At 34.1% G+C, this 24,774-nt stretch overlaps 1 protein-coding gene and 1 long non-coding RNA gene across 11 annotated transcripts in view; one reads left to right on the top strand and one right to left on the bottom strand.

Annotated features, from left to right (window-relative positions):
• CACNA2D1 (calcium voltage-gated channel auxiliary subunit alpha2delta 1) overlaps positions 1–24,774 on the top strand; it is a 518,973-nt gene that overhangs the window by 395,019 nt on the left and 99,180 nt on the right. For all 10 annotated transcript variants that reach the window (XM_055283394.1, XM_055283393.2, XM_055283395.1 and 7 more), the window contains exons 11-12: positions 11,311–11,469; positions 16,960–17,064. In XM_055283394.1, the coding sequence (XP_055139369.1) occupies positions 11,311–11,469; positions 16,960–17,064 (264 nt within the window). The remainder of the gene's footprint in view (positions 1–11,310; positions 11,470–16,959; positions 17,065–24,774) is intronic.
• Positions 19,238–24,774, bottom strand: part of LOC134737029 (uncharacterized) — a 28,992-nt gene continuing 23,455 nt past the window's right edge. Inside the window, exon 2 of the long non-coding RNA XR_010121565.1 lies at positions 19,238–22,207. This is a non-coding gene — a long non-coding RNA (uncharacterized lncRNA). The remainder of the gene's footprint in view (positions 22,208–24,774) is intronic.

A 24,774-nucleotide genomic window follows, 5' to 3' on the forward strand; every position in this document is an offset into this window, starting at 1 on the left:
AATAGCAGGGCAAAGCCATCAAGGTTATTTAGGATTTTTCTTTTTTTTATGAGATGCCAGAAGATAACTTAATTGCTTTGGAAATATAAAGAGAGTTTATAAGAAGGTGTTGACAAGTATGATAAGTATTTTTTTCCCATTAATTACATGGTACACTAAGTTTTTGGCACTTAGAAATTCATCGTATATGTAAAAAGGAAATAGCGAAGTAATATTCAGGGTGAGGCAAAGGGAATACTTTTATTCTAAACTGAACTATTGTTTTTAAAATTATAAAAGTTACTGACTTATTTGATGGGGCTTGAAGGACTAGGAAAAGATGTCATGTGTGTCAGTACTTATTAGGTGAAATTTTTTAAATTATAGTTTCATTTAATTTTGAGTATAGGTAAAGAGAGTGACTTGGGCTGGCCTGAGCAATAGATGTAGGAGAATTGTTCAGAGTTCTTTAAATTAAACTATCATATTTGTTCTTAATTATTTAGTAGGCTTAAAATACAAAAGAAATTCAAATGTAAATTGACGTTATGAGAACTTATTAGTAAAATGCATACACTGCAATCTTAATTGCTGAATAAAAATCTACTTCATCAAATTCCTAGAGGAATAAAAACATTTTGAGAATTTTGATATGTATATTATAGCTTGAAAACTAATGTGCTAAGACATGAAAATATCTTTACCTTATGTTAATGTATAAGAGATTTTTCATAAAGTGACAATTTGTATAAGTTATCTTACAAACTTCGAATAAAAATATTGGCAATTACTTTTTTCTACAACTAATTCACCTTTGTAATGTTTTGTTCAGTAATCCATGTTTATTGCACACTTTAAAATATATTTTAAAATATGAAATCTCCCCTGCTATGTAGTTTCATAGGTATCTTCTTTACCTTTTTGTCATTAATTTATATCATAATCATGCTCTAAGTTTTCCAGATGTATATAATTTGTCTCAATGGAACTGAGTTAAATTGAATATAATTCCTTCAACCCTAGTTGATAACTGTCATCAGCTGTTTCTGCATCTCAGCTACAATTTAATGTTTAAAAGAATTCATTGGTGATGTGAATAAACTTTCTTAAAAGGCAGATGTATCCTTTCTGTCTAGTGAATGTCTTATAGATATGTACAGATGAGAAATTACTTCTGCTTACCATTACATGAATCTGGATGCTTCCAGGTCTAGATAGCTGCCTGATCATCCCCCAGATCTTCCCCCAGCTCAGGTCTTTGCTCAAATACTGCCTGATAGAGAGGCCTTCCCTGACTACTGTCTCTCAGACAGCATTCCAATTTTGTTATTCAACCACTTTGTTTATTTAATATTTCCTGTCACTTCATTTTTTCTATCATTTCTCTTCACCTGATATTTTACATATGTTTGTTATTTTCTGTATCTCTGTATTCCCTCCTCTCCAAGAATGTATGCTTCTTTGAGTACAGAGTCTTTTTCGTACTAATGTTACTGTACATAGAATAGTTCAAGGCACATAGTGGTGGTTCTTGAAGTGACTCTACCTTTTTGTCAATCAGAACAGTGCTGAACAAAAAATGTACTAGATGGATGTCAGAATTTTATAAACAGTTTCAGTCAGTGATAAGTTAACTTTGTGTTCTTCTTATGTGGCCAGTCATCCTCACTCATATGATCAGTATTGTGGTATCTCTGCTCTACAAACACATTAGTTACGTATGCCATTCTTTTTGTGTTCTTCAAGCAAACTGAGCCATCCGTTTTATTTTATTTTATTTTTCAACTAGGGAATTTTCCAAGTACTCAGCTTCAGGTATCATGAAAATATTGTGCATATTGGTCATGTGTGCATCACAGTGTTGGTTAAGGGGACCAGATCAGAGAGTATGTGATTGTTTCATCATTTCATTAAGGTTTTGTCTTCAGGAGCTGGCATTCAAATTTCTAGAGGGCTATGCAAAAAACATTTGTAATGGAAATAATACTGATAAGATTATTGTACCTGGAGAATGATGGAGTGGGAAAGAAAGCTGCCCATTTTTCCAGTTGGAAAAGTGCTGTGGACTCAGGAGTGCACAGCGGTTGTTTAAAAGATGGTTGAGAAGACAGAAATGTCAGGTGGAGATGCAGGGGGATGCTAAATTCAGTTTACATTTCAAGTAAAAGAACGGCATACTTTCAGTTACTTCAAATGTTTTTAAATGGTTATGATTAGAGAATTATAAAATTTTCTCTATCAAAATATAAACAGAATATATTAAAAATGATAATTGGGACTTATTCAGAAATCCATCCAAGATTTCAACAAGGTAAACAGACTAAATGTAGGTTACATCATGATTCGAGTTGTTTGAAATATTTGTTTAAAAATGAAAATATTTATTGAAATGTTTGATGAATGATGATTTACATTTATAGGCAAACACAATTCATGTCTTTATAATTATAATAGGGAATTGTATTCCATTTTCTCTACTGGTGCCATTTTTTAGACATATACAGAATTTATTCCATATTTATATTTTTGTCCTGATTGTTAAACTATCTGATGTAAATTATATAATTTTAGAATTTGAAGGGCTTTCCACCTAATCCAGAAAAACCCTTTATTTCAGAAAGGAGCAATCTGCAGCTCAGGGGAGATAATTGAATCAGTTTTGGCTGTAATGCTTATTAGAGGCAAGGCCTGGACTAGACTTGGTTTTCCTAAATTGATTAAAGAAGAGATAATTCATTCTCAGTATGTTTCTTTTTTTATACAATGGACCAAGGAAACCGCAAACCAGCAGCCACTGTTGGGAACAGCACCGTTAACTTGAAGAGTGGAGTTGCCAACTCCACGAGTGTCATTAGTGAAGATATTTATGTCTCTGACTGTGAGAGGGTGACCACGCCTTCTAGTTTTCCCTGGACAGGGATTAACGACAGAAATTAAAATCACATTCACAACATTAGCAAAAGTCATGAATTAACTAGCAGTACTTTTAGTAATATATTTAGGACCTATATTAAAGATAGAGAAAAGAATGTGAGAGATATATTTAAAAGATTTGATATTTGGAATTAATGAATAATTTTCCTGGAATGAAAAGGATACCCATGTGAAGATGGCAGTTTTTCTAATTTACTCGTAAAAGCAATTTTAATTTGACAAAAATTTCTAAAGCTACTGCAGTAGGAAGACAGTTGTGAAGAATATCACATGACGGGATATGGTAGCTTTCTCCTCTGTTATTAAACTGTAATTGAAAACGATTAAAGACCTTAGAGAAAAGTGCGTCAGGAAGTTTGCGCTTGTGGTTGAGCTCTGAATCTTGGTTGCTGTTTGACTCTGAACACTTTGTTTAACGTTATACACTTCATTTCCTCAACTATATAATGGGAAGCCTATTAAAACTAAAACTGTAGCTTGTTGAAAGTTAAACAACTTAATGGATATCAAGTGTTTAGCCTGGCACGCAGGTGATTCTCAATACATGTTAGCTAATGCTTTTTTAAATTATTCATATTAAAAAAGCTCATGAAATAACGGAGGGACAAAGGACTAAAAAATTACAGAAATGTATTCAAAATCTTAATTTGTTATAAGGAATGTATCATGAATGAATATATCATAAATGGGAAATTTCGCTATTTGTTAAAACAAATTGCCTAATTTTGTTATCACCTCATAGTGTTGGGGAAACTAAATTCCACTATGACTATATACCAAAACCCATGAAACATTAGTAAGGTTACAGATGAATAATTTCCTGACTGATAGACGGTTGATTTTCTAAGTACAAAACTCTTTTAAGAAATAGTAAAGGAATAGGCTCATAGGTTCAGATTAATAGTAAGCAACGATCTGGAAAAACAGAACTACACAAAAATTAATATATGAGAAAAAGGGTCATTTTGCTAGCAATCAAATTCAAATAGTTAAAATACTGAAATATTTTTATTTACAATTTAGCAAATAAAAAATGGGAAGTGTTTATGAGGCTGCAGTGAAACTAGCACACATATACTTTAAATTGGCACAAAGTTTTTGGAAAGTAATTTGGTAACAGATAAACTAGAAAGCATTTTTTTTCTATTCATCTGGACTTTTCATTTATTGACTTCTGAAATTCAAAGACATACTAAACATACAAAAATGCAGCTAAGTCGCAGTAGCAAATGAACCAAAGTCCTGACTGCAGTTATAACATTTCACCCAGACATTGAATTCTAAACAGCCACTTTATAAATCTTATTTCTCATCAGTTTTCCAGAAATAACTCTTAACTGGGAATGTATCCACATCTGTAAGGATAAATGTTATCAGCTATTTTATCCGGATTTTAGAATAATCATTTTCATATAATCTCTTATAGTCAAATCTACTATGAAAAATATGAAAATGAAAATAAATTTTGAAAGTTTTTAAAAAATGGGAATAAATACATAAAACAAACATAGCCAAAATTTTGGAGCGCACAGCCTCTGGTCGTTTTCCTTTTATTTTCCTGCATTGCCATCTGGTGGCCAAAATGTGGATAGTGTCTGATACCATAATTTGGGTTTGTACTTACTAATATGCAAAATTTTATTGTTTCTAATTTAGATTATTTAATATATCTTATAAAGTATAAATTTGTTATATATGTTATCCATCATAGTTAACTTGTGTAAATAAGTTTACTAATATTATTTTAATTTAAAAAATCCTTTTCCAAAGCAGTCAGGTCTGGATTGGAATTATTATTTTTGCTGATCGTTACATGGCTTAAGCCAGCAATTTTGCGTCATTATTTATTTTACATGCCAGAAATAGAGGAAATAAAACATTAAGACATGTTAAGTAATAAATATTGAACAATTTTTTCAAAAACTATAGTTATGTCCTATTTTTGCTTATTAAAAATGCTTTAGGACTAAACAACGTACAAAGTACCCTAAAGAAAGCCTGCCTTTAAACATTTAGAATCCATGCATAGGGGAACGGTCTTTCTGAGGGGAAGGGATGCAAATTAAAAGACATGTTGAGAGCTGGGTACAGTGGTTCATGCCTATAATTCCAGCTGCTTGGGAGGCCAAGTTGGGAGGATCACTTGAGGCCAGGAATTTGAAACCAGCCTGGGCAAAATAGTAAGACCCTGTCTCATTTTTTAAAACTAAAAATAATTTTTGAAAGACAGGTCGAGTGGGCAAAGAATAAATGAACTACTTCTCTTTCACTGCAGTTTCAAGTAGAAGATATGACCTTAAGAATATCTTTTGTCGTTAATTCTTAATATTTCCAGTGCAGAACTACTTGACTGTACTAAACCATTCAAAGGAAGACTTGGTACTCCAAGAAGATGTGTTCCAGTTGCCATTTCCAGACAAAGGGCACTTCCCGTAACTTTCTGCTTCTTTGACTTGTAGTGTGTATTAAGGCAACAGGAATATTTGGTTGTTTGTATCCTGACATAATGTGATGACGAGCAGAGTCCCTCTTCTCAGAAATATTTCATGGAATGATTTCATATTCAGCAGAGGAAATTAGAGCAAAAATAGAGACTACCTTTACAAAACCAAAAGCTTGGCTTATTTCATTTGAGATACTGATACTTTGTTTTGACTGGAAAGCATCTTTCAATTTGCGTACTTGACTGTGATATTTAATAAGAAGTTTCTTTGGAAGTATTGAAATGCATTGATCATAGTTTTAACAGAAACTGTTTCAAACACTAAACTAATGTTTGTGGGACACTTGTATCATCCTGTTAGTCAACTTTATTTCAAGCTCAATACAGCTGAGGCAGTTTATCTGAATCTTATGAATTAGGAATCTGTTCTAATTTTAGTACTGAGTATCCTAATGCTTTTTACTAAAATAATTTTTAAAACAATAGAGTTGCCATTTAACATCTACTGTATGTCAGACTCTATGTTAGATGTTCTGTACATCTTTATTTGACTATTTTAATGTCTATTTGGACAGAGTATTTGTACTTTTGAATGTACAAGTTTAACAACATTGCAGAGCTAAGATGCAATTCATCTACTTATAAATCTATAGCTTATTGATTAACATTTTACACTGACTTCTAATTTACATGGCTTGATTATTGATGAACATTTTACACTGGCTTCTAATTTTCTTAAAGTCCACATCCAAGGAGTTCAAACATGTATCCATTATCCATTTATTCAGTAAATATTTATAGCATGTCTATTACATGCTAAGTACAGAAAATGCAGTGGTGGTGTGGACATATTCTCTGGCCATGTGGGCTAATAATCCAATAGAGGGGTCTATTTATTAAGCTAGGATACAGAGAAATATGATAGTATAACTGGTGCTCTGTAAAAAAGAGATAGATTTAAGAGAGCTTAGTACTGGGTGATTTAATGTAGTCAGGGAAGGTCATGAAAACTTTCATGAGGACTGAGTGAAGAAGGGAGAAAAAGTATAGTAAGTAGAGGAACAGTATATATAGTGGGAAAAAGTGTTTTTGGCAGAAGGAACAAGAGATGTGGGAGGGCAAAGAAAGAATACCCCAATGCTAGAGTAGAAATACAAACCCTCCAGGATTTTTACCCCAGATGCCCATGTTAACACACGTGCCTTCTATCTAAATTGGCTAACAGAAATTGTTCTCAGCACTTCCAATGAGTGACTTACTTAGTTGAATTTTCTGGGATTGGAAAAGGAATCAATATGATGTTAGTTTGGATTTCTGACTCTGTCATGTTAAATACACACTTTTACAAGAAGTATTTTCTTAATAGATGACAAAATGAGAGCTCCTTCAATCTCTTTTCACTCGCCATATACCATTTCAAAGTTTTGTAATATATTTACTATCACACTTTTGCTCTAAGGTTTTTAATATATGGTTTTAAATTAGTATGTAGGCACATGTTATCAAAGACTGCCACTTCAGCCCATGAAAATTAACCTACTTTTAAAATATACATAATACGATATAAGCTGATGAGTCTAAGATATCTGTGAAATATAGTCTTATCTGATTGTAAACTTTCAAATTTCTCATCACTTTCCTAGGAGAGTAAGATTTGCTATAGGGAGTTACACTTTGTAAGTTATTCCTATCTGTACATTATTTATGAGTTTTATTATGAGTGCAATTGTAGTAATTCTGTTATACACTACTGAATATGTATTTAATGAATTGAATTTACATTTAATCAGTTTGTGTTAAAGTGACTTAATGAGATGCTTCACTTTTCTGTGTTAAAAGCAGGTCAAGGCCAACTGAAAGACTCTGAGCAATACATTATTCAGTGCTCAATTTCTGCATAACTTGTACCTTTATGGTGATTCATGGTTTAAATAAGTCAGTTAATAGCATTTCCTATAACCATTTCTAATAATTCTCTAAGGTCACTTTACTATTAATATGTTGGCAAACTGTATTTTTACTTACCAATACAGGGGAATTCTAACATTTATTTGTTTTGAAAATGGAACATGTAGAATAAGCTTGCATCCAATAACCAAAGAATAGAAGAGTGATAAAAGAGGCAGTGGGACTGGTCATTTGGACCTGAAGATACTTAGTTTTCAATATTTGAATTTATAGAAAACAGTAAATAAATATACTGGAACTTTATTCTCACACTGGTGATATTCATGAAAGTCGTGTTCAAAATAAACATGAAAAAGGACTCACTGTCTGTGCAGGACATTTTACTTCTTGTTTTCTCTTCTCTCTAAGCCTGCCTTCTCCTCTCATTGTCCTGATCATCTTGCCTCCTTGTTAAAGGAGACAAATGCCACAGACAGTAACTATCGTCATCCAAATCCACATACCACCTGGCTCGGTCAGCTTCCACTCTTCTTTCCTAGAATAATGAAGTCGATGTGCATTTTCCTAAAGGGCCATTCCTCTGTGTGTCACGCGGATCCATCTGTCCCTACCTTTCCATGAACTTTATTTTTTACCTCTCTTCTATTTCCTGCATCTTTTTCTTCCTTCTCTCTTTAATATCAGTCTTCTTAGCTCGAGTGACCCCTAGCTTTAAACTAGACTTTTCTTGACCCCCAGTCTACCCTACAGATGCCACCTGGTTTTCCTGCTCTGCATCCAGCCAAGGCACTTTGAAGATTTGCCTGCATTCAGATGCTCCTGCTGTCCATTGGTTCTGCCCTCCCCACCCCCCAACCCAAGGCTGCCTACATAATGTGGATGAGTTCACTGGGCATTTTTTGTTTGTTTTGTTTTGTTTTGTTTTTCTGAGACAGAGTTTCGCTCTTGTTGCCCAGGCTGGAGTGCAATGGCATGGTCTTGGCTCACCACAACCTCCGCCTCCCGGGTTCGAGTGATTCTCCTGCCTCAGCCTCACGAGTAGCTGGGATTACAGGCATGCACCACCACACCCGGCTAATTTTGTATTTTTTAGTAGAGATACGGTTTCTCCATGTTGGTCAGGCTGGTCTCAAACTCCCGACCTCAGGTGATCCACCCGCCTTGTCCTCCCAAAATGCTGGGATTACTGGTGTGAGCCACTGTGCCTGGCCCTACTGGGCAGTTTTAAGTCCCCATCTTCTCTGTCTCCACACAGTATCTTCCTTTTGACACATTTTTCTCTCATCCAAAACAGTCCAATCTCCTGATTTCTCTCCTGTCTCCATGGAAACTTGCTCTGACTTAGTTTTCTCAGGTACTCCTATTCTCTACTTTTTGTTTTGTTTTGTTTTCGTATGGCTTTAAACCAATTTTTTTTTTTCCTGAAGCCTTCTGGTTTTTTTTAAATAAATTATTTAGCCAAGACTTCTTTTGAGCTCATGCTTTAAATGTTATCATTTCTTAACATGTACACTTGCATATCTTACATCTATTGAAACCTCACCCTGAATTGAACTCTGTGCTTCTCTTCTCTATTCCTCAATTATCCCTGAACCAGTCATCCCTCCAGTCCTCTATCCTTCCAGATGCCCGTGTCGGAAACCTGGCAGTTATTCAAGATACCGCTCTGTTATGCATCCTCCTGCTAAATCCACCACCAAGTCCTATTTGATTCTTTCTCAGAAATACCTCCTGAATTCTTCCCTTTCTAACCATCTCCACAAATAACAAAACCACTATGTATTTTCAGCTAGGTTACTGCAAAGCCTTCTAATTACTCTCCCTCCTTTATATTGTGCTCATCTCAAGTCCATTTTCCACACAGCAGCTAGGATGCACTCTTAAAATTCTAGATTCAATTATTTTACGTTTGGCTTAAGATCTTCCAGTGACTTTCCATTTCACAGAAAATAAAATCATCTTCAGCATTTCCATTAGACTCCACATGATCTAGCCCTTGCCTCCCTCTCTGAACTCATTTTATGTCTTTTGTCCTCCTATGAGACCGAGCTAAACTCACTCTCTTTATGTTTTCTTAAAAAGGCTTCTTTTGTTTCCATGTGAGGGCCTTTGCACATGTTGTTCTGTTTGCTTGGAATGTTCTTCCTTTGTGCTCTTCACTGGAACATTTCTCTGGAATCACAGGAAATGCTGTTTCTTAGGAGAATTTTCTTTCAAATGTTTGCAGTCCAAATTAGAAATGCCTCTCCTGATATTGTCTTCTAGAGCATAATATTATATTGCTTTATAGAGTGAATCATAATTTATTATACTATATTGAGAGGCAATGCAGGATGAGTTTTTTTCATAGATAAAATGGGGATAATAATGTTTATCTTGCAGAGCATTTGCAAAGATGAAATGATTTACATTTGTAGAATAGTAAATGCAGGACATAGTAGACCCTATATAACTTTATATATTTATGGTATTTTTGTGTGTGCAAATAATTATGTCTGAAAGCATAAAACTACTACCTGTCATGATTCTTGGCATATAATAGGCTGCTAGTAAATATTTGCTTAATAAACTGATGAATTGTGCAATGTACCTTATAATTACGTTCAGTGATCTTCAGAGAAAAAAATGATGAATTATATTTGCAAGAATATGTAATAACTTGTGACCCACTCATTAAAATAAGTATATGTTTTTGATCTGAAAATGTCTTTAACATTTTATCTGGCCAGTCCCTTTTTTCTGGCAAATATGCTTTTTCTTATTATTCCCATTTTGCAGATGTGACAGTCTAGGTGCCAAGAGCCTGAAGAACTTTCACAAATTACAGAGTTAATAAATGATTGGATGACTCCACTCATCCTATTATCCTGGATTTTGTTGCAGCATTCCTATTGTTCTTTCTTTTTGGAAATATCCAGAGAACGATGTGAATATTTTTTATGGGGTTGACAAAGTTACTTTGATGATCGTTCTTAAATTTTCCATTTTGGGCAGTTATCATTGGAGTTGATGTTTTCTCTCCCACAGCCTCTCTGCTGTTCAGGGCTCCATCGCCTTGCCTCCACGGTTCCCCTGGCACTCTTTAGTAACCTCTAAAGTGATATTTCTAAAAGGCTACCAGTTGTTCCTGATTCAGATTGCTTTGCTCTGTTAGCCTCCATAGAAAGACAGTACCACACTGACTTCCACAATGGTTGAACTAGTTTACAGTCCCACCAACAGTGTAAAAGTGTTCCTATTTCTCCACATCCTCTCCAGCACCTGTTGTTTCCTGATTTTTTAATGATGGCCATTCTAACTGGTGTGAGATGGTATCTCACTGTGGTTTTGATTTGCATTTCTCTGATGGCCAGTGATGATGAGCATTTCTTCATGTGTTTTTTGGCTGCATAAATGTCTTCTTTTGAGAAGTGTCTGTTCATGTCCTCTGCCCACTTTTTGATGGGGTTGTTTGTTTTTTTCTTGTGGCACATGGATACATATGTAACAAACCTGCACATTGTGCACATGTACCCTAAAACCCTAAAGTATAATAAAAAAAAAAAAAAAAAAAAAAAAAAGAAAGACAGTACCATCAAATTTCAAAATGACTAAACATTGATTCATGTTATTCAGTGTATTACTTTTCCAACCAGTCTTTCCTAATAAGAGGCAATGAAAATATTTAACATGTCCCCACAACTGGGGCAGTCATCCCATATCATTTCTGGATCTGCATATATTTCATTGCTTTGGATTATTTTTTCTACATGCTCATTAAATTTGAGAACTAGAAGGGATGTCATATAATTTAATTCTCAAATTTATAAGCAGGGAAACCAGGCTTCGGGAATATAAGCAGCAGACTCAGTGTTCCAGTATGCGTTGGTAGCTCAGATGAAAATTGCCATTTTTTTCTTATTGCACCTTTGTTACCAGTCTACTCACTTTTCCATTTGAGAGAGTACGCAATGCAATACCGTTTAGGAGATCAAACACAAATTCTATGAAGACTATATGGTTGATTTTAATGTTCATTTATATATTTACTTTTTAATCTTTTGCAGTTTAACAGCAATGCTCAGGATGTCAGCTGTTTTCAGCACCTTGTCCAAGCAAATGTAAGAAATAAGAAAGTGTTGAAAGATGCGGTGAATAATATCACCGCCAAAGGAATTACAGATTATAAGAAGGGCTTTAGTTTTGCTTTTGAACAGCTGCTTAATGTAAGTATCATGCTATGTCTTTCTTTGTTGTTGTTCAATTGTATTATCTGAATTTCAATGTTCTGATAGTTACTACTCTCTGGGGTTAGATAGTGCTGTTTTTCATTTATTTAAAATACAGATGTGTACAGGCAGAAGAAACCTTTGAACTAGTTTTATCTTTGAATTTAAAATTCAAAAGGTATCTAAAATGTAGATTTTTAAGTTTTTGATCTTTTATTTTTTTCAATCTATGTTTTAAAAAAATTTATAAGGAAATAGTTTAATTTAATTTTGAATAAGCACTTGAAACTTAATTGGCCTATATAGAATATCATTACTTTTTCTTATCTCAATCACTACGTATTTATCTGTAACCTTGCACGTTCAATCATCAAATGGTTACTGAGAACATTTTAGTTTTAAACATCTAGTTTGGGTCTTTAAGTTGTTCCTAAAATGTACAGAAAGTTCCAAACGGTAGACATTAAGATGAACAGAAATGCAACTCCCGGAGCAGGAATTCTTTCTGAGTGAGGATTCCCCACAGTCACTCATCAGTGTCTAGACTGTGAGATACTGGCATGCTTATTGCCCCATGTTATAGCATGTGTCTTTTTTTTTTTTGAAATGGAGTTTCACTCTTGTCACCCAGGCTGGAGTGCAGTGGCACGATCTCGGCTCGCTGCAACCTCCGCCTCCTGGGTGCAAGCGATTTTCCTGCCTCAGCCTCCCAAGTAGCTGGGATTACAGGCATCCGCCACCATGCCCAGCTAATTTTTATATTTTTAGTAGAGACGGGGTTTCACCATGTTGGCCAAGCTGGTGTTGAACTTCTGACTCCAGGTGATCCACCTGCCTTGGCCTCCCAAAGTGCTGGGATTACAGGCATGAGCTACCGCTTCCGGCCTTATAGTGTGTGTCTTATACTGTGGACTAGTGTTTTTAAATTGCCTTGCCCTCTATTTCACTTTGAGTTACTTAAAAGCAGGGACCATTGTTCAATTATTTTATTTATTACTAGGCAATATTATTATCATATTTGAGAGTAGGAACCTTACTTCTCTGCACCTTGGTTTCCACTCGTATGCAATAGAGGTCACTATAACCTGTACCTCAGAGAATTGTGCATAAGATTGTCCACGGAACCTGGCATGTAGCAAACCACACGCAGGTGTAGGTTGCTGGGTGGTATTGGAGTCATGGTCATTATTGCTGTAATTACTAGCCCACGTCTGGTAAAAAGATCATAATGTCTGTTAATATTTGCTGAATCACTGAATGAACTCTTACATTTGGTCTTTATGCAAATATGAGTTTGTTGTTCCTGAGTGAATATTCTAAATAGTTTTTCAGATATCCAAGTGGGTGGTTCATTTATTCATTCAGCCAATATTTATTGAATGCATCACCATTTCCTGTCATAGTGCTGGTGCTGGAATTATAGAAGTCAACAGGACCAGCTGCTCTCAGAAGGCCTGGCATAATGTGCTAAATCATCATCCACAGAACAGTGTGCAAGTGCCATTACAGGGTATTTAGCGTGTTCCCTGGGACAGCACAGAGGATGGGCCCAGCTCCTCAAAGGAGGTCAGGAAAGTGTGGCATTTCCGTGAAAATGAGATTTTGAAGAATGATTAGAACTTAGGTAGGTAGAGGAAGGGAAAATTGTTTCAGAAAAAGGAGCACATTGTAGACAAATCACAGAAGTGTGACACAATATAGCACAGTAAAAAATTGCAGATGGCTGGCATAGTTAGGACATGAGCAATATAGGAACTTGATGGAAATGGAAAGGCCATGAGGTATCAGTTAAGGCAGTGTTTAGGGGCAAAGGAGAACTTTATAGTATGGCCTTGGAGTGTTCCAAGTTAAGGAAGGTATTGTAGAGATTCTGGTGTGGGAATAGAAGTGAAGAGCTATCAAGGAGCATGGCATGGGAACTGATTAAGTGGTGTGGGCTGGGTTTGGGGCTTAGGTGACTCTACATTCTTTGAACTGAACTAATAAGTAGATGATTGCACAGGCACACACACAGAGGAAGTGTGAGGGTAGAAATAGCTCAGTTTCAGATATGTTGAATTTGAGGTCATGTTATTTAATAGACACCATTAGATTAAGAAGACAGAGATGTGCAGCCCTGCTATTTTCTAGGGAAATAATGTGTGGTGAAATGCATATGTCTGTTAAATGTTGTATGTTCATTAATAAAAATTAAAAGCTCAAAACTACGAAATTGTAATTAACCATTAGATTAAGATGTATTCTTCCTCTGGTAAAGGAATATGGTTGTTTTTGATAAAAATTATTTTTTGCTTAAGTCAATAATTGAGTTTCCTTGATCTTGGCATTTTAATTATTCTTCTTAGTATTTTTTTCCCTCACTTCATTGCCTCCTGTTTAGGTTTCAGTTGTGAAATGATCAGGAGTTTCAAGTGTAAAGTACAATTTCAGAGGCAGCCTCACTAGAGAGGCCACATTAACTTCCAGATTTATTACTAGTTGCTGATAAAATATGATTTAACTCCTATTGGCCTCTCCTGCTGCCTTTATAACTGCTACAATTGTAATGATTTTTAAAATATTGTCCCAGTTGTTCCCTAAGTAAGTCTAATATGTTTTGCTTTCCATACATCCCATATATATATTGAAATTCTTTATGTTAAAATAATTTGAAGCATATTTTGTTTTCTTTCAAACACTTCCAGTCATCTTATTGCTCAAATGCCATTCTGGTTTTTTTTTTTTTTTTTTTGTCCTTGCAGCATTTACCTTTAAAATCACTGAAGCAAGTATTAAATAGAATTAGACATATCAGTCCCAAAGTGAAACTTAACATTTAGATTTGAATTAATCTTCAGGTACCATTTCATAAAATATTACCATATATATGCACTTTTCAAAAAAAATTTGTATAGAGTGTATATATGATAGATGCTGTGCTATATACTGGCACACAGAAATACAGCAAAGTACCATATTGAAGTAAGTTACCAACTCTACTAATTGTAATTTTATTGAAATAATCTTTTTTTGGCTTAATTTGTTCAAAGCCACTTAATTGTTGTCGCTGTGTGATTCTTTAGATAATTGCAAATGCATGGAAGATTTGCTATTATGTACTTAGCTCCACCACAAGTCCTGAGAGGCTACTCCTAGGAAAAATCATGTTGAAGGCAAAACAATTTCTTTATTTTCCCCATATTCCTTCTTTTGTGTATGCCCTAACATCTGTCTCTCTTGGGAAATGTTATAATTTTATTTACATAAATATACAAATGATCAGCAAGACCTAATGTGTTGATTTACACTGATATTTGCATCCAATAATAGTACTTTCAGTACTTCAAAAACAAAACCATGTCCTATGGTTTTGTTTAACATTTTTACAGGATAGTTTTTTAGGTACATATTATTTTGACTATTTTACACATGCAGATAAAAAAAGACAAATCACCAGAGAAACTAATTTTAGTTAAGGGATTTGAGGCACGTTTCACAAAAGTATTTTGATAATAAAATATGCAACTTTTTGTGTAGTCAGATTTTCAGATAGGTTACCTTCAAAGATAAGAGCCATGCTTGAAAGTGACAAATTATATTAGTTAATACTTGTGCTTTCACAATGCTTGATTAAAAGCTTTTACTGCCATTGTTCTAATGGCTGAGTCAATGGAATGAGATGACCTGAAACAGGATCTTTTCATTAATAAAGAAAAATGTTGAATTTATTTTTTCACATCAGAAAATGGGTTTTATCTTCTTTGAAAAAATAAGGTACAGCATGGACCTTCAATAACTTAGAACACTAAAGAAAAATTAATTTTTAAAAAATATTAGTCATAGGCCGGGCGTGGTGGCTCACGCCTGTAATCCCAGCACTTTGGGAGGCCGAGGTGGGCGGATCACGAGGTCAGGAGATTGAGACCATCCTGGCTAACGCGGTGAAACCCCGTCTCTACTAAAAATACAAAAAATTACCCTGCGTAGTGGCGGGCCTCTGTAGTCCCAGCTACTTGGGAGGCTGAGGCAGGAGAATGGTGTGAATCCGGGAGGCAGAGCTTGCAGTGAGCCGAGATCGTGCCACTGCACTCCAGCCTGGGTGACAAAGCGAGACTCCGTCCCAAAAAATAAAAAAAATAAAAAAAATTAGCCATTTAAAAGCCAGGGCTGTGCCATGCTGTACAATATGGTAACAATAATCACAGGTGGCTAGTGGGCACTTGAAAGGTGGCTGATCTGAAATGATATGTTGTGTAAGTATAAAATGCATACTGAAGTTTGAAGACTTATGGAAGAAAAAGCTGTATAACATCTCAATATTGATTGATATCCAATATTCATACCGATTAATATTTTGACTAGGTTAAAGAAAATATATTATTAGGATTAATGTCAGATATTTCTTATTACTCCCCTTAAAGTAGTTATTAGAAAATTTAAAGTTCCATATTAGGCTCATGTTATATTTCTTTTGGACAGCACTGAACCTAGGGTTGACATTTTCAAAGAAGCTGAGCATTCATAAATTAGTGTGATCTTTTATTCTCAGCATTTAAAGCAAACACATTTCACAACAGTAGAAAAGTTAAGATAATAATTTCAGACCTCGGAGAAGTCCAGCTTTCTAAATTAATTGTTCATTTTAATGGCCCTTTGGTGCTAATCCATCTTCTCCCATATCTAACTCTTTTGGAGACCTTAAAGTGTAAGAAGATTTACCATGGACTTGAGTCTTTCAGAATTAGAATATGTATGGTTGGTTGAGAGAGGATAAGAGGACATCCTGGGAATAGGTATCAGCATTTACAAAGGAACAAAAGAGCATTGCATTTTAGGTGATCAGTGTTAGGATTTGTGATTTCAAACATGTAAATGAATAAAGTAGAATGAATAAAGAGGGAAGAAAACACTTATTTGGAAGTGGATTGAAGATACACATTTTAAATTAATGTTATTTTTTGTTTATACTATAAAATCATATGTGCATAAAATTGACATAAGCATTTATTAAAAGCTCACTTTTTAATAAACTACTGAGATTTTATTATGTGCTAGGCAGTCTTCTAGGGAGAGACAAAGAAGTCTTTGAGCAAAAAAGACAAAATTTCCTTCCTTCATGTAGCTTACATTCTGTTGGGGGATACCAACAATAAACAAACAAGAAAATAAAATATGTATATACAAGAAAGTAAAATGCTATGAAGAAACATACTATCTGGGAGGCAGACTGCAATTTAAAACATAGTTGTGAGTAATCACCTCATGGTAAAGTGGCGTATGATCAAAGACTGAAGGAAGTGAGATAGACCTATGGTTATCTGGGTGGTAAGGGGAAGGCCTGGTGAAGGGGGTGGGCCTGGGTTCTAGGAACCAGTTCTTAGAATATATTTTGTGAGCAGATATTTCATTAATTACTTGCAACCTGCTCATGCTCTTTCCATATAGCTTTATTTTCTCTTTTATTGTGAATGATATGCATATTGTTTTGTTTGGTTTTGTTTTTAACAGTATAATGTTTCCAGAGCAAACTGCAATAAGATTATTATGCTATTCACGGATGGAGGAGAAGAGAGAGCCCAGGAGATATTTACCAAATACAATAAAGATAAAAAAGTGAGTGTAATTTTATAATATTTAAATTTTAATAATGATCTAGGTGGTTTTTAAAGAGATAGTGGGTAGTGGTTGTGAGGGGAGAATTTTTGGTTTAAAACCTGAGTGTGCCAATTATAAAGCCATATGAATCATAGATTATAAACTAATAGGTGAATTAGAGAGCTGTTAAATATAATATTTATATCATGTTCACAAGCAACTCATTCCTAATGTTAATAAAATATATGTATGCATCCTATTCTTATGCATAGATTGTAAATAAAATGTTATTAAGATAGAGAAATCAAAGGAATGGTAAAATAGGAAAAATTTTAAACTTTAAGGTTTATTGGATAAAATTTATTATATTATTTAATTATTAAAGATTGCAGTAATACTCAGATTTCCTAAATACTCAAAAAATGTCTAAGTATTGTTTTGTAAATTTACAAAAAGGCACTTTACAACAGCAAAAACTACATCCTCATTTGAAAACTGATTCCTTTCAAGAAAAGATGAAGACAAATCCTTTTATAGGTATAATGTATTAAAAGAAAGCATTTCATAAGCAAATGAAGACTGTGAAGATTAGTGTTTGTAGTTGGAATATATTTGAATGTATGTTTTACTAAGGGAAGAGTATTACAGAGAGGGACCTCATTGAACCTGATACTGTGGAGGAATATCAGCTTCAATCAAAACTCTAGCTGCCTTCTCTAGCAGTCCTATTATCAGCTTATTTCAATTTTCTGACCAACACTCCACATTTTGTAAGAGTACTGTGATTCTCAACCTGGTTTCCTAAAATGCTAATGATTCATTTAAAAAATAATGAGAAATTATAAACTCTTTCTGGAGCTTCAAAAATTTCTACAAAAATTATATATAAGAAGACTCCGCAGGGTAAAATGCCCATTCACTTTGCTTCTGATTGGAATTTTCACCATTGTGAAAGGTCTGGTTATTACTAGCTCTAATGGATTGTTTTATATGTGCTTGAGGAACACACATGGATTGGGTGTTGAAAAGTGAGACAAAAATGAATATGTTCAGATGGTTTGGTGACAAAATATTGTGAATAATAGGGAACAGTTTGATGAAAATTTTTGGAACACTTTAAGATACTCTAGGTGCTAAAATTTTTGGCCCATGAGTATTTGAAAATGATCAAAAGACTGAAATAATACACATATAATTTCAAATTAATTAAACTCTTTGCTTACTGCATGTACTACAGTGTCACACAGTTTAATGTAAGGTTTAAGGGTACATCTTTTGGTTTTTGTTTAGCATCTGGTGATTTTAATAGTATAGAGGAACCACTTTTGAAAAGTTGATAAATGAACTGAGCTGTTAATAGATTCTGAATATTTTCAAGTGATAACTAGGTTCTACGAATATTTCTTTCAAAGAAATCATCAGAAATGAAATGAATGGGAATATGCAGATGCATTAACTAATATATTATTTGCATATCTTTATTTAATAACTCTTACCCCTTTATCAAAATTCAGGGTAATCCTCACCACCTAGAAGATGTCCCTGAACCTCCTTGCCACTGTAGGCTCCTTCAGGTGCTTGGCCTCTGATCACATAGCACACTGTGCAAAGCCATCCATATACATATCCCTCACTCTATGCTCTACCCATGGCATCTCTTCTCTGTTCCTCTCTGGATTAAAAAAAAAAAATTCTACAATATTGGGGCTGTGTCCTGTTTAACTGTGAACTCTAGGCATGCAGCCCAGAGCACAGATCCAGTGATGGTTCCTAATACATCACAACAAATAAATTGAGAATACGTAACAGAGGTTGGAAGCATGAGTGCTGTTACAGGACAGATTTACAATTATAAAATATAACTGGGGGCAAGGAATATGCTGCTTTCACATATTTTAAATAATGTAGCATTTCCTTATTTTGAAGAACTCAAATATAACAAAAGTTTAACACAAAATTCAACTCTGCTAATATAAAATGTACTATCTCAAAAATTTACAAATTAATCTTACTCTGATAATTGGAAGAGACTTTTTAGCATCTGATAATTTGTCATAATTTTAAGTATATTATTTTGTGATAGAAGTATGTAAGTGCAAGCCACTGCTTGTATCATTTTAATAGGTATTAAGTGTAAATGAATCCTTTTTTTTTTTCATTATGAAATCATCCAAAGCAACCACTAGGAATCTTGTTCACCTCTACATACTTTATTTCAAAAAGGAAAAGTTTTTGACTCAAAGATGGCAATGAATTTTACATTATGTATTCAAATTTGTGCATAAGATATATCTGATTTTAAAAGAGTATAAAGGTTTTTTCAGGTAGATTTAAGTAAAAGAATATAAATAAAAACAAGTTGCTTTCATATAAATTCAGAAATGTGGTATTTTTTTTTTCCTGTTTCAGAATTCTCTATACATCCAGGATTAACACATAGTGTCTTGGAGGCATATCATTAATTTGATCTTTTTCTTTTTTTAAAACACACAGGGTTTTATGTTATAAGGAAAGCAAATGTATTCCATCCACTATTTTCACAAATTGTTCAGTTGGTTGAATTAGTGAAGAATTTACGGGTTTAAAGCTTCTTTTCTATGTATCGATCCTAAAAATGTCCAATCTAAATATCATTATCTTGAAATACAGCTTCTCATTCCAGTCACCTTTTACAGGTGCTCAACTTTTTAAACAAAGGTTGCGTTTCATGACAGGATAAACCACATGATAAAAGATTCATATCACATGTACTTTTATAAAACTAATAAATCAAGTTCTATTCAACTTCAACAGTCCTGCTCTTTGTCTGCTAACATATTGATGCTCTGTTTTAAGGACACACACATTTTTCCTGAAAACATATAACCTTTATTAATGCCAAGGCAATTTTGAAAATTAAGTAGTTAACATTCAGTTGTGGTGATGTTTCTTTTAATTTTGTCTCTATCTAACATAAAAATTAAAATGTTCTTGGAACTGCATATTATATTGTTTGTTTTTCTAACTTCAGAGGCTATAACAAAGTTCTGTGATACACAGTAATACATATATAAAAGCCTGCATACATACATATATATATATATATATCTCCACACATATTTATATCTGTTTCAAATGGATATCCCCTCCAGGAACAAGGAACCATGTATATAACTTTGGCATGACCTCTCTTACATAAAGTGATATGAGTAAAAGCCAACAGATGGTTGAGAAGTAAATGAGGAATGAGGAAGTAGGAATATAAATATAAGCTGTTTTTCTTTTTGAAATCATGGCAAATTTGCTAAGAAATAAAAGAGAAGAATAAAACAGTTAACTCAGGGTCAAGTTGTGTGCACACACACAGACACACACACAGGCATACCTCAAAGTTGCTGACGGTTTGGTTCCAGATCACCACAACCACAACAGAGTGAATATTGCAATTAAGTGAGTCACACAAATTTGTTTTCCCATTGTGTATAAAAGTTATGTTTACTATATACTGTAGTCTCTTAATTGTGTGATAGCACTTTGTCTAAAAAAAGTACATACCTTAATTAAAGAATACTCTGTTCTGTAATTCACAAAATGTATAACAAACACTAACGATCATCTAAGCTTTCAGCAAGTCTTTGTATTTTTGCTGGTGGAGGGTCTTGTCTTAATGTTGATGGCTGCTGACTGATCAAAGTGGTGGTTGCTGAGGGTTGGATGGCTGTGGCAATTTCTTAAAATAGGACAACAATGAAGTTGGCTGCATTGACTGACTCTTCCTTTCACAAAAGATTTCTCTGTAGTATGCAGTGCTGTTTGATAGCATTTTACCCACACAGAACTTTTAAAACTTGGAGTCAGTTCTCTCAAACCCTGGCACTGCTTTATCAAATAAGTTCATCTAATATTCTATATCCTTTGGGTCACTTGAACAATGTTCACGGCATCTTCACCAGGAGTAGATTCCATCTCAAGAGACCACTTTCTTTGCTCATCCATAAGAAGTAACTCCTCATTTGTTCAAGTTTTATCATGAGATTGTAGCAATTCAGTCCCATCTTCAGTGTCCACTTCTAGTTCTCTTGCTGTTTCCACCACATCCACATCTGCTGTTACATCCTCCACTGAATGCTAGAACCCCTCAAAGCCATCCACAAGGGTTGAAATCAACTTCTTCCAAATTCCTGATAATGTTGATATTTTTGTCTTTTCCCATGAATCACGAATGTTTGTAATGGTATATAGAATTGTGGATCTTTCTAGAAGGTTTTCAGTTTGATTTTCCCAGATCAGTAAGAGGAATCACAATTTATAGCAGCTGTAGTCTTACCAAATGTGTTTCTTAAATAATTAATAAGACTTGAAAGTCCCAATTAGTTCTTGATCCATGTGCTACAAAATGCAAGTTGTGTTAGCAGGCATGAAAACACATTAATCTCCTTGTAAATCTCCATCAGAGCTCTTGGGTGACTACATACATTGTCAGTGAACAATGATATTTTTTTCTAACATATGTTTCAATAGTGGGCTCAAAATATTCAGTAAACCGTGCTGTAAACAGACATGCTGTCATCCAGGCTTTGTTGGTTCATTTACAGAATAAGCAGAGTAGATTTAGCATAATTCTTATGGAGCCTGAGATTTTTGGAATGGTAAAAGAGCACTGGCTTCCACTTAAAGTCACCAAGTGCATTAGCTACTAACAAGAAAGTCAGCCTGTCCTTTGAAGCTTTGAAGCAGGCAATAACTTCTCCTCTTTAGCTATGAAAGTCCTAGATAACATTGTCTTCAAATGCAAGGCTGTTTTCTCTACATTGAAAATCTGTCGTTTATTTTAGTTGCCTTCACCAGTGATCTTAGCTACATCTTCTGGATAACTTGCTGCAGCTTCTACATCAGCACTTGCTACTTCACCTTGCACTTTTATGTTATAGAGATGCCTTTTTTCCTTACACCTCATGAGCCAACCTCTGCCAGCTCCAGGGACCACTGATTATAACAGTATAATATCACTATATTCACTGTATCAGATATAATGATCAGTATAACAGATGTAATAATAATGAAAAAGATTAAACTATTCTAAGAATTACTAAACTGTGACAGAGACATGAAGTTAGCATGTGCTGTTGGAAAAATGGCACCAGTGGACTTACTTGATACAGGGTTGCCACAAACCTCGAATCTGTAAAAAAAAAAATGCAACAAAGAACCATGATAAAATGAGGTATACCTGTACACACATATGATTATATGCGTATTATTTTACAATAGAAGACCTTATACATTATTATAGGCTAAAGATGAATGAAAGGATACTCAGACGAGGAAAGCTTACAGATACAAAACTGAGAAAGGCTATTTGATAGAGATCTTGAAAAGAGGAGGGATTGAGAGAGAGAGACGGAACACGTTTCTGAATTTGACAAGTAGGTATTAATTTCTGGAAACATTGCTGTCCCACATTTCATATGCACTCTGAAGTTAAATGACATCCCACGTTTTCTAATGTGAGAAGACCATGTTAAATGAATAAAACGTTCATCTTGGAATTTGAGATATTTGGGTACAGGCATGCAATCACATTACATCATGGAAAATTGAGTATCCATCCCCTTAAGCATTTATCCTTTGCATTACAAAGAACCCAATTATACATTTTCATTATTTTTAAATGTACCATTATTATTTACTATATTCCTCTTGTGCTATCAAGAACTAGGTCTTTTTCATTCTATTTTTTTATACCCATCAATCATCTCCACCTCCCTACAAACCCCCAGCATACCCTTCTCAGCCTCTGATAACCACTATTCTCTTCTCTATCTCCTGAAGTTCAATTATTTTGATCTTTAGATACCACAAATAAATGAGAACAAGTATTTGCATGTTCTGTATCCACTAATAATGAGTGTAAATGATAGCAGACAACCACCTTTAATTCAGTTATACTTTTGGGTATATGTATTTTATTAAAACAACAGCATTTGTGTTGTAATTGTTTATGCCAAGGACATATGTGTATGTGTAGTGTGCTTATATACATAAAATAGTGTACATATGTACATTATATATTTTTCACCATCTTCAAATATGGCTTCAAATATGTGTGGATGAATTGAGGAACACGTTCTAACTTTATTGCCTGCTGTACACACACCCACCCTGTGTGAGTGATCTGCAGCCCCCAGATATTAATAACAAAGATAATTGTTTATTGTTATCTAAAGTTGTGCATGCAGTACTAATTCCAGAGCCACAAAATTAATGTTACATAATAAGTTTATCAACTCAGCATTTCACTTTCCACAAAAATACTATCTTTCAAATGGCCAATGTGTGAAAATGAAATTCGATAGATTTAGTAAAATATAAATGCTCAGTACTCTTAAAAATTCTATGTTTGAATGCAGCTTTTTAAAAAAACTTTTTTTAAATAAGTTCATGTGTAACTTTAAAATATCAAAATGACAAACATGAAGAAAGAAAATACAAAAGAAAAATAAGACTAACAGAAAATAACAAAATGACAATCATAAGTTTTGTCTTATCAATAATAATTTTAAATGTAAATGAATTAAACTCCCCAATCAAAAGACACAGAGTGGCTGAATGGATAAAAAACAAAACCCCACTATATGCTGCCTATCAGAAATTCACTTTAGATTTAAGGACACACATAGGCTGAAAATGAAGGGATGAAGAAAGTTATTCCATGCAAATGATAACCAAAAGAGAGTATGGATAGCTGCACTTAGACAAAACAGGCTTTAAGTAAAAAAAAACTGACACAAGAGACAAAGAAGGATGTTATATAATAAAAGCATCAACCCAGCAAGAATATATAACAAAGATGTATGCACCCAACATCAGAACATCTAAATATATAAAGCAAACATGGACAGCAAGGGGCAAATAGGCAGCAATGCAATAATACTAGAAAGCTTGAATACCTCACTTTCAGTGATGGATAGAACATCCAGACAGATGATCAATCTGGAAACAGAGGACTTGAACAACACTATAACCAAATAGACTTAAACAGATAGAGAACATTTGACCCAACAGAAATAATACACATTTTTCTCAAGTGCACATGGAACGTTCTTCAGGATAGATCATATGTTAGGTCACAACAAATTCTTAACAAATTAAGATTGAAATCATACCCAGTCTCCTTACTGACCACAGTGGAGTGAAACTAGAAATTAGTAGCAGAAATAAATAGTCTCCTTTTGCAGATGACATGATCTAAATATGGAAGACACTAAAGAACTTCTAAAAGCTCATTAGAACAAATAAAAATTGAATAACATTGCAGGATACAACATCAACATTTGAAAAATCAGTTGTGTTTCTACACACTAACAACTAACTACCTGAAAGGAAAATGAGGAAAACAATCTCATTTACAATAGACCCAAAAAGAATACTATAGTTAGGAATCAACAAAGGAGGCAAACTTAACAAAGGAGTTTTATATACTGAAAACTGTAACACTGTGATGAAAGAAATTAAAGAAGACACCAATGGAAAGACATCTCATGTTAAAGGATTGGAAGACTTGATATTGTTAAAATTTCCATAGTACCCAAAGTGATCTACAGTTTCACTGCAACCTCCATCAAAATCCCATTGGCATTTTTAATAAAAATAGAAAATAATTCTAAAATACATATAAAACTACAAAAGACCACGAAGTAGCCAAAGAAATCTTGAACAAAACGACTAAAGCTGGAGGCATCACACCTC

The sequence above is a fragment of the Symphalangus syndactylus genome, chromosome 6, assembly GCF_028878055.3.
Source record: "Symphalangus syndactylus isolate Jambi chromosome 6, NHGRI_mSymSyn1-v2.1_pri, whole genome shotgun sequence".
Lineage (NCBI taxonomy): Eukaryota > Metazoa > Chordata > Mammalia > Primates > Hylobatidae > Symphalangus > Symphalangus syndactylus.